At 34.6% G+C, this 10,603-nt stretch overlaps 2 protein-coding genes across 4 annotated transcripts; one reads left to right on the forward strand and one right to left on the reverse strand.

Moving 5' to 3' along the window:
• Positions 1-442: 442 nt before the first annotated feature.
• On the forward strand, positions 443-7,540 carry LOC122395456 (FACT complex subunit spt16). 2 transcript variants are annotated; one of them, XM_043393061.1, is made up of 20 exons: positions 443-573; positions 662-766; positions 1,345-1,509; positions 1,620-1,772; positions 1,854-2,000; positions 2,097-2,363; positions 2,431-2,766; positions 2,846-3,215; positions 3,319-3,517; positions 3,615-3,996; positions 4,085-4,267; positions 4,340-4,471; positions 4,575-4,744; positions 4,829-5,012; positions 5,094-5,172; positions 5,254-5,422; positions 5,538-5,636; positions 5,743-5,808; positions 5,874-5,999; positions 6,264-7,540. In XM_043393061.1, the coding sequence occupies exons 1-20, from the start codon at positions 505-507 to the stop codon at positions 6,268-6,270; spliced, it is 3,408 nt and encodes a 1,135-aa protein (XP_043248996.1). In that variant the 5' UTR covers positions 443-504; the 3' UTR covers positions 6,271-7,540. The 2 variants fall into 2 exon arrangements, with proteins under 2 accessions (XP_043248996.1, XP_043248997.1); XM_043393062.1 differs by lacking the exon at positions 5,743-5,808.
• Positions 7,541-8,376: 836 nt separating this feature from the next.
• On the reverse strand, positions 8,377-9,596 carry LOC122395235. 2 transcript variants are annotated; one of them, XM_043392663.1, is made up of 2 exons: positions 9,461-9,596; positions 8,377-8,670 (listed from the first exon to the last, which is right to left on the reverse strand). In XM_043392663.1, the coding sequence occupies exon 2, from the start codon at positions 8,668-8,670 to the stop codon at positions 8,377-8,379; it is 294 nt and encodes a 97-aa protein (XP_043248598.1). In that variant the 5' UTR covers positions 9,461-9,596. The 2 variants fall into 2 exon arrangements, with proteins under 2 accessions (XP_043248598.1, XP_043248596.1); XM_043392661.1 differs by having other exon boundaries at positions 9,351-9,482.
• Between the last annotated feature and the right edge of the window lie 1,007 nt (positions 9,597-10,603).

Genomic DNA, 10,603 nt, shown 5'->3' on the forward strand with positions numbered 1-10,603 from the left:
AATACGATCATCAGATCTTGGAAAACAGATTTATCGAGGCATCCAACATAATTTAAGCAGCACACTGTCACGTACATATTTAAGATAAAGATTTGCCTTATACCACTACAGCAGTATTATTGTACTTCAGTCAAATTTCCAAGCCAAGAATATTTGTAAGCGAAGTACCGAACAAAGTCATTTTGTAAATAAATTGTAAATAAATAAAAAAAAAGAAAAAAAAATATATATATATATATATATATATATATATGTGTATATGTATATATGTATGTATATATGGGACGTCACACCTTTCCTTATTTGTATTTATTTTCCAAAAACTTTTATACAATTTTGAAAAATAACAAAATATGGGTTCGTGGGACATCGTTTTTCGTTCGTTTGATGTACGTTACTAATGGCGATTTGAACGCGCATGCGCGAAAAAGGCGGCAGATCTAACAACACTGCACGTGAGATTGAGCCTCTGATTTCACTGCAGCGTGTTGAAAACAAGAAGCCATGGCAAACGTATCCGTTGACAAAGACACATTCTTTCGGCGTATGAAGCGTCTTTATGTCGCTTGGAAGGTAAGCAATTAATTGACGATTTATTTCGTCGTTAATGGTATATGCAATCATTAAACGGTCGTAGTAACTCCCTTTTTTTGTCGGATAGGATGGAGAAGTTGGTACAGATGACAGTTTTAGTAAAATGGATTGTCTCGTCTCGGCCGTTGGCACGGACGAAGATATTGTTTACAGCAAATCGACAGCGTTGCAAGTAAGCGGTAATTTTTGTCTCGCCGCGTACGATGTTACTTCAGTTTCCTGTTTTATTCTGCATTCTATATCTAAAAACAATTACTTAACCTAATTGTTACAATATCAAGAAAATCGAAATTCGTAAAGTTTTGCGCGTTTCACCGGTTTATATATTTTCTCCTCGATGCCCAAAACGGTTCTGCAAATTATAAATTTTAAATTAGTTTTTAATTATGTAACTAACAAAATGCTATCAAGTATTAAATATGAAACTTTTTGTTTTGTTGGTCAAGTATTTTATACCAAGCGTAAAACTTGGTCCTTAACGCATTGACTGTTGGAACATTTTGTTGAAATGTAACTTGGAAAATTATTGGTAATTTCAATTTAATTTGAATTATTTTTCAGTGTGTGTATGTTAATAAGAAGCAAGTATATTTAAATTTCTTTTATGTCTTTATTAAAATATCACCGACACGATATGGTAAAATTCTTTTTAAAAAAAAGATATGATCTTCGCCGGTAGTTCACGCAACAGCCAATATGTTAATTTTAGCATTTTGAACCAATCAAGTTGACGTTTGTGTTTTATTTTAGACCTGGCTACTCAGTTACGAACTTGCCGATACCATAATGATCTTAGCAGAGGAATCTGTTAATTTTTTGGCTAGTAAAAGAAAAATTGAATTCTTAAGGAAGCTTGAAAACCAAAAGTCGGAAGATACTGGCGTACCTCCTGTAAAACTGCTTGTGAGGGACAGAGTATGTATTCTTTATAATTTCTATTTTGTTTTATCGATAAAGGTTTACAAGATTTTCTTAATATTTTGATCAATCATTTTTAATATATTGTTCAATTTGTTTCATTTAAGAACGACGAAGATAAAGGGAATTTTACAAAACTTATCGAGGTTATAAAGCAAAGTAAAAAGGGTAAAATGATAGGTATCTTTTCAAAAGAAAATTATCCAGGTGCTTTTATGGATGCGTGGAGAGCCGCTCTGAAGCCAGAATCTTTTGATACGGTATGTTACAACATTTTATACCGTAGCATATTGAAAATTAAGATCATTATTAATTTCATGGCAAACGTTTCTTTGTTTTAGGTCGATGTAAGCGCTGCAGCTGCATACGTTATGTGTCCGAAAGAGGATGCTGAAATTATTACAGTAAAAAAGGCATGTTTAGTGTCTGTAGATGTTTTTACCAAGTACCTCAAAGATCAGATAATGGAAATTATAGATTCTGATAAGGTAACTAAATTTCATTTATTTATAGCCGTTTTCGAAAATTTTAACGTATAGACATAAAAGTTGAATATTTTCTACTATACTTGATTTTCATTTCAGAAAGTGAAACATTCAAAGCTTGCGGAAGGTGTCGATGCAGCTATAACCAACAAGAAGTATGTAACGGGTGTTGATGTTACCCAAGTAGATATGTGTTATCCTGCAATAATACAAAGTGGAGGAAACTATTCTTTGAAATTCAGTGTTGTCAGCGATAAGAACACTTTGCATTTCGGCGTAATTGTTTGTTCGCTTGGAGCCCGTTATAAGTCTTATTGTTCTAATATAGTCAGAACATTGTTGGTGAATCCCACTAAAACGATCGAGGTTAAATTCGTTTATAGTTGTATAGTATACTTACATAAGTAGCAACAACATTTATACTCTGTTTTAGGATAATTATAACTTTCTTTTACAATTAGAAGAAGAGATCTTAAAAAATCTGGTATCTGGAACGAAAATAAGCGAAGTGTACGACGGAGGTGTCAAATATGTAAAAGAAGAGAAACCAGATATGTTGGATCATTTGACTAAAAACTTTGGATTCGCGATGGGTATCGAATTTAGAGAAAGCTCTTTAATTATTGGCCCAAAAACTCATGCAGTGGTTAAAAAGGGCATGATTTTTAACGTTAACGTTGGATTGTCGAATCTTACAAATTCTGAAGCCACAGAGAAAGAAGGAAAAATCTATGCCCTTTTCATTGGCGATACTGTCATGGCTAACGAGGTATTACCTTTTATCTTAATAAAATGCAACTTTTTACTTGAAAACCGAATGCTCCATTGAAATACTTTGCTTATTTAAGGGTCAACCTGCTACAAATTTAACACTGTCAAAGAAAAAGTTGAAAAATATTGGAATATTTGTGAAAGACGAGGAGGAAGAAGAGGAAGAAGGAAGCGGAAAAGAAAATGAACCTAAACCCGAAATTCTTGGCCGTGGAAAAAGGTCAGCTGTAATAGAATCAAAGTTAAGAACAGAGCACAGTTCGGAAGAGAAGAGAAAACAGCACCAAAAGGAACTTGCACAACAGTTGAACGAAGTTGCGAAGGCTAGATTAGCTCAGCAGTCTGGTGGAAAAGAACAAGAAAAAATACGAAAATCAACCGTATCGTACAAAAGTCTAAGTCACATGCCTCGAGAACCAGAAGTGAAAGAACTGAAGTTGTATGTGGGTAAGTATAGTCATTATTATCTATTTCGAGTGTAAGCGTATTTCATGTTTATTCGCTTCAGGTTTTTAATTAATATCATAAATAATCATTATTTATATTGCAGACAAAAAATATGAGACTGTCATTCTACCTATTTTTGGTATTCCTGTACCCTTTCACATATCTACGATCAAGAATATTTCTCAGTCTGTCGAAGGAGATTACACGTATCTTAGAATAAATTTCTTTCATCCTGGTGCCACGATGGGGCGTAACGAGGGTGGAACATATCCACAACCAGATGCCACATTTGTTAAAGAAGTGTGCGTAGAAAAGTTTACTCTTATTTCGATCGTTTATATCGTTCACTCGAAACTTGTACATGAAAGTTTTTTTTTTTTTTTTTTTCTATCTTTTTAGAACATATCGAAGTACGAACACTAAAGAACCTGGTGAAATTTCGGCACCGTCGTCTAATCTGAATACAGCCTTTAGGCTGATAAAAGAAGTCCAAAAGAAGTTTAAGAACCGAGAAGCAGAAGAAAGGGAAAAGGAGGATCTCGTGAAGCAGGATACTTTAGTATTGTCACAAAATAAGGGTAACCCAAAATTGAAAGACTTGTACATTCGGCCAAATATAGTCTCGAAAAGAATGACGGGAGGTTTAGAGGCGCACGTCAACGGTTTCCGTTACACGTCCGTCAGAGGAGACAAAGTTGATATTCTTTATAATAATATTAAGAACGCCTTTTTCCAACCATGCGACGGTGAAATGATAATATTACTTCATTTTCACTTAAAAGTATGTATTTCAATTCCCCAATACGTATAGAAATTAAACCATTTGCCGTTAACTCTGATATATAATTACTAATACGAATCATTTACAGCATGCAATAATGTTTGGTAAAAAGAAACACGTGGATGTACAGTTTTACACAGAAGTGGGTGAAATCACAACAGATTTAGGTAAACATCAACATATGCACGATCGTGACGATCTTGCCGCCGAACAGTCGGAACGAGAGCTTAGGCACAAATTGAAAACTGCGTTTAAAAGTTTTTGTGAGAAGGTAACGATTACAATCTTGTATATTTCGTTTTCGTAAATTGAGATGGCACGTATAAGAAACAATTAATTTTAGGTTGAAAGTATGACCAAGCAAGAAATTGAATTCGATACTCCGTTCCGAGAATTGGGATTTCCTGGTGCTCCGTTTAGAAGTACTGTCCTTTTGCAACCCACTAGCGGATGTTTGGTTAATCTTACAGAATGGGTGGGTTTCGCTATAAAAACTATCACTATTACCAGAACCAATTATTATTGAACAGAGTTGAAGCGCGATCAAAGCGATTAAAATATTTATGTTTATATTTTAGCCACCATTTGTTATTACACTAGAAGACGTTGAACTCGTTCATTTTGAAAGAGTACAATTTCATCTGAAGAATTTTGACATGATCTTTGTCTTCAAAGATTACCATAGAAAAGTTGCGGTCTTGAACGCTATTCCTATGAACATGCTGGATCATGTAAAGGAATGGTTAAAGTGCGTTAAAATACTCTTTTTGTTGTTGTTTAGTTTAGTTAGTTTCCATAGAATGTAGTATAAGTGGTGTTAATTTCTGTCTAGTTCTTGCGACATCAGATACACAGAAGGTGTGCAATCTTTGAATTGGACAAAGATAATGAAAACAATTACAGACGACCCTGTAGGTTTCTTCGACAATGGAGGGTGGACCTTCTTAGAACCAGAAAGTGATGCTGAGAACGAAGATCCGGACGACGAGGATGAAGAAGTGGACGATGCTTATGAGGTTAACTGTGATAATCATTTTAATAATTATAAATTAATTTTGAATAACATTAATTATTATATATTTACATCGATTATTTAGCCGTCTGACTTGGACAGTGAAGAGGAATCTGATGATGATTCGGAATATTCCGAAGCTTCGGAAGACTCGGACAGTAATGGTAATCTTGAACAACTTAAGAAGAAATGGGGATGAAATGGGGAAGAAATAGAAATGTTTCTTTGTTTTATGTACGTTGTAGGAGAGGAATTGGGCAGCTCTGAAGAATCTGGCAAAGATTGGTCAGATTTGGAGCGGGAAGCCGCTGAAGAAGACAAGGAAAGAGCAGATGACCAATTCCAGGATGATTACAATTCCAGTAAGAAGAAGAAATCTGATCGAAAGCATTCGTCTTCACCGTCGAAAGACAGGTAGTTATTTCAGCTACCATATAACACGATAGTTAGGTTCCGTGAAAGTGTGTTATTGTGTTGTTAAAAAAAAAAAAAAGTGATAAATTTATTAATTTACACGGTTTGTTCGCAGGCATAATTCAAAGCACAAGAGCTCTTCCAGTAGTAAAGACAAACATAGATCTTCGTCCGGTAGTAAAGACAAAAAGTCGTCGTCGTCGGATAAGCACAGGTAAGAAAATTATACTTTTTATGTAATTTAGGCGTTTAGACTCTGAGATTGGAATGGTATAACTTGGTTGTAAAATTATGTTGAGTCAATGCTCCAATGATTAAAGATCGGATCGATCACGGAGCGGGGGATCACACAAGAAAGTGTCTCCTTCCAAATCGTCCAAACACAGGTGACTAAATATAAATGTTCATTCGTGCGATGATGTGACATACGAGTGTTTTTTTTTATGTTTAGTCCCAAGAAGAGCGATAAACACGACAAGCACGACAAACACAAATCGAGTCATTCTTCGTCCAGCAGTAAGAAACGATCTCGCGACGACAGCTCAGAAAGAAACGACAGGGGATCGAAGAAATCCAAGTACGTATAAATACGGTACCAAAATGTCTACAACATTATTAATGATTTATTTACCGTTGTTCTTTGCTGATATACTATGCTGTGAATAATTACAAAACTCATCGTGGTAAGATATATTTATAATTGAATAGTAAGAACTTGGAGAAACGAAATTGTCGTGGAGAGGTGCGGGGCTGGGGGTCAAAATGTAGAAGTATGGTTGAGTTCATAATTATTCACAGCACAGGTGATCTTATATAATATTTGTTGATATGTTGTGTGTAGAAAATGAGATGGATCATCCACGCACTGAAGATAAAGCACATACAAGAACACAAACAACATGTTGATTCTACAGAAAGCTTTCTTATTTGTGGTACGTCGATTCAGTTATGAGAACAGTACATTTTCTTGCATTGACTCGTTTAAACCGTCGACAAACGATTCGTTGATATTGCTTGAAAGTTCGATAGTGCACCTCCAAGGTTTAAATACTTGGCGGTACAGTGATAATAATGTTATATATGTGAACTTATACACGAATAATTTGTCGTAATTTCGTTATACGAACACGTTTATTTTGTGACTTGTAACTTGTACATAAAAGTCTGTTTTAACTAAGAAAGTCGATCTTAATTATATAATGTAGTTACTAACACGGAACACTTCATTCCATTGTTCGTTTGCTAACAATATCCAAATATATTTGTAATAATTTTTCAAGTTGACCGATTAACTCTTTGTAGCACAAAATTTTTTTTATAGTTTGTGAAATTTTTCGTGCATCGAAGTAACAAAAACTGATTTTAAATAAAAGTAAACAGTGGTTAGCAAGGATTAAGCACCGTGATGATACTTGATGGTACTTTTGCAAAATAGAGAAGCAAGTTGTCTGTCGCTGGTGCCAAATATCTTCCGAAATGGATATTTTCTAGGCTGACTTAACCATGCTAGCCACCGTATGCACGCAAAGAGTTAAAATGTATTAAAGAATCAAATAATATTCATTGTACAGGTAGTATGTGAAACAAAACTTGTTTCATCTGTTATATTGTTCTGTATTGAACGACCATGACACCATTAATTCATAACTGCGATAAACGGAATAGTCGACTCTATAGGTATACGTGTAACACGCTCTCAATGCAAGACAATGCACTAGTGATAACTATCGTACATAAGATACCGAAAACAAATATTAATTCATTAAGCGAAGGAAGCTGAAATGAATAAAAAAAAACTTTGATAATTTTGTTCGTATATAGTTCTGAAATTTGTACCTTGGTAAACAAAATAAATACTTTTTAAGTTATTTATCAGTAATGCACAAACATTGTCGCTTATTACAGAGAAGTTTATAAACGAGATTGTTACGATTACACAGTGAATAATAGTTGTACTATTAATGCGATTTTATCATTTTTGTTTGAGGTATTGAATCCTTGCAAGATTTTGCAACTGCCTCAAGTATAAATGAAAATTCATTCATCCTCGACTTCTTACGTAATTACTTCCTGTCAAATTTGAGGAAGGAGGAAAGAAGTGACGATCGGTTTCTACGAAGGTGAAAGTAAAACGAAAGTGTAATTTTGCAAAACTTTTTATACCCTTGACACTTTACTTTTCTTTTTGATATGTTTAGTAACAAAAATGGAATAAAGCTTAATAGTAAGTTCATGTTATGTTTCTACTTCTTGGTAACACCATTATAGTAAATACCAAAGAAGAATCGTTCCAATAACATCGTGAATGTAGCAGAAGTGAAAGTGTACCTCTAGTTAGTGGTTCTGCAGCTTTCTCCACGACATCGCGAGCAACATACATAATTCCTGCAGATCACTTTGTTCAACATTTAACGATATACGAATGACACATATTTTTTTTCTACCGGCCGATGTTGCTTGGAATTTGTATCGTAATATTTTTACTTCTTTTATTTTTTTCTTATTAATAATATTGGCAAAAGGCGAAATTATACATATAATGATCTTTTGATCGAAAACGTAAATGGTTTCTTATTCGGTCGTTTGTACAAGAATAGGGTCATCACGAAGATCCTTGTTTCGGATATACTGTAAAGAAATTTCGAATTTATATCGTTCGTGTGTTACGAATAACATATTTCTTACATGTTACAAGTAATCGATAGAAATCTTTATATGTAACGGTAAAGAAGCTAATTCGATGAGTTTTCAAAAATTGGAGATTTCTCAAATTTTAATCAGCAAAAAATCGTAGACACGAGTTACGTTTTCATTTCGTTTATTTATGAAAAGTGCAAAAATTTAAGTACATCGTTAAAAAAAAATCACATCACATAAATATTTGTTAGAAAACTTACAACTAGAACATCTTTACAAGGAAATAACGACGATGGGAGTTGAATACACCATTGAGTCTAATTCCGTCCTATTTGATCAATCTGAGATTGAAGGTTGTTCACAACTTCCGGTGGAACGTGTTCACCCAGAATTTCGAACAGATTGATCTTTTGATCGCCTGGAATCGACTCGTACGCAGCCAATTCGATTCCTTCCTGTACTTTTTGTATCGTCGCATCCTTCGGAATAAGGTACGTGTTCTGCGCCTGTTTTATAGCCTCGTTGCTGAAAATCTGTCCGTCCTTTTGTGGAAACGCCAAAGCAATTCCTACCATTGTCAGTGTCGTTATTAATATCACGCGGACCTCCATCTGAAACAAACGTAACGCCGATCTTTTTTTCTTTCTTTTTACAACGTTTTGGTTGTTGTTTTTATCCATTCAAAATATGATGAAAATAATTAATGATGTGCATTATCTTCAATGATTTTAAACAAAAACGTTAAAGAGATTAATTTAAACTAGTTTCTCTATCAGCGACCAATCCCTACAGCGACTCGAGTTACTTGTGGCAGGTTAAAAAATCCTTCAATGAATACCAATTTACATGTAAATTTACAAATGAACCATAAACAAAAGTTAATTTAGAAATGAATCTAGTATGTTTATTATTTGTTCGCGAATAAAATTTACCCAATTTTGGTTGACGGTTCGTTTTCATGAAAACGACACACGCATCGTTCCCGCGTTTCTCCTTAACAAGAAATAGGTTGGAATCTTGAACGATATTTATCGAGTACACGACGTGAGAGGGATGTTTAATCTGGTTTTGCAACCACACTTGTGTCGCAATGCGGGACACGTATAAATGTAACGACATAAAATATTTCATCGAGAGTAAAAGATAAAATTTTAATTATAAGGATTTGTAGATTTTTGTGGGAGGAAGAGCACTAGATATTAATTTTTCAAATTACCTTCAAGTTGCTAGACCGTTTGTATTAAAAAAAAAAAAAAAAAAATGCTCTCAGAATAGAAATAAGTAAACCTACCACTTTTCACGTGCGTAGAAATTATCTTGTTTGTTTGTTTTAGGGCACGGTAACGAAAACGTTTGGAAATCACTGGCGTAAAGCGATCAAGTTTTGAGAATGGTACTCACGTCGAGAGCGTCGTTTCACAATCGGTCGCCACGGAGCGAGACTAAGCGCGGCGCCGGCAGAAGCGGCTTTTATACTCGAGATGGCTACCGAAACGAACGGCCGGTCACCACTACCGTTCATCCAACGAGGATCCACCTTCCAATTTGCTAAAAGCTACAAAAAGAAATGCTCGTTGACCATTAGACTTTCGTTCGCCACGTGGACCGTTGCTACTGTCTCTGATCGAGGCTTATTCACAAAGTTTTGTATTGTTTCCATTTATCTTTCTCACTTTCTATCACCGTTAAATTTGCGTACTTTTAACGAGAAATATTCTTGATGGTCGATTTTAACTTGTCCGTAAGTTTTTAAGCTTTTTATGGGGAGTATGGAGTACTCGACAAATTTACAATTAAAGTCCTTAATTTTTATACGAATTTTAAGGTTCACATGCGGATATTAAGTTTCGAAGTAATTACAAGGCGACGAAGGCATCGTGTTCAATGACACATAATTGAGAAACATTAAACTACGATGATAAATTCTCTAGTCGTAATTCGACGATTTATGGTAATTGTCGTCTGTTGATTATTTTCAAGTACGAAATACTATAGTACGAGAAGAAATAATAGTTTATTGAACGTGTACGAACACGTGACGGCAATAGTTGATATTTCGGATTCGATAAAAGCTTCGAACTATACGACTGTTTTAAACGTTTCTCTTTGCGCTTTTACAAATACCATCGCACGACTCACTGTGAATATTAGTGACCCATTGACCAACGTAGCCACAACATTTCACTTTTACTATTGTCCTTTTCGAATAGTCGAACGACGAAAAAAATCACGCGGTTGCCATCGCATTTAGTAACAGAAACATGATTAGCATATCTAGTGTACCCATTCCATTTGTTAGCAAAACATACACTGACCAGATCAACTTGTAAGATCACCAACGTATCTTCCGAGTTGCTATTACGAACGTGAAATGTCTTTCAAGTATTCCGATGTTCTATGAAAGTAAAATTTAACGATTTATTTTTATTGATTTTATTGTTACCGATTAAATATCGCTGATTGTTAATTATTAAAAAATTGTATTTTCTATAGGTCGAGAAGATACCTTTAATGAACTGTACGTGATTCCAAATTAATAGTGAC

Source organism: Colletes gigas, unplaced genomic scaffold (assembly GCF_013123115.1).
Source record: "Colletes gigas isolate AHSC1104 unplaced genomic scaffold, ASM1312311v1 Colletes_gigas_Sc00005, whole genome shotgun sequence".
Lineage (NCBI taxonomy): Eukaryota > Metazoa > Arthropoda > Insecta > Hymenoptera > Colletidae > Colletes > Colletes gigas.

Excerpts from the sequence above, each read along its gene's own strand:
- LOC122395235 (XM_043392663.1), bottom strand. The coding sequence starts at position 8,670 with ATGGAGGTCCGCGTGATATTAATAACGACACTGACAATGGTAGGAATT.
- LOC122395456 (XM_043393061.1), top strand. The coding sequence starts at position 505 with ATGGCAAACGTATCCGTTGACAAAGACACATTCTTTCGGCGTATGAAG. Across the intron at positions 2,767-2,845 it reads ATACTGTCATGGCTAACGAG|GGTCAACCTGCTACAAATTT; the intron begins GTATTACCTTTT and ends TGCTTATTTAAG. Across the intron at positions 5,013-5,093 it reads AAGTGGACGATGCTTATGAG|CCGTCTGACTTGGACAGTGA; the intron begins GTTAACTGTGAT and ends TCGATTATTTAG.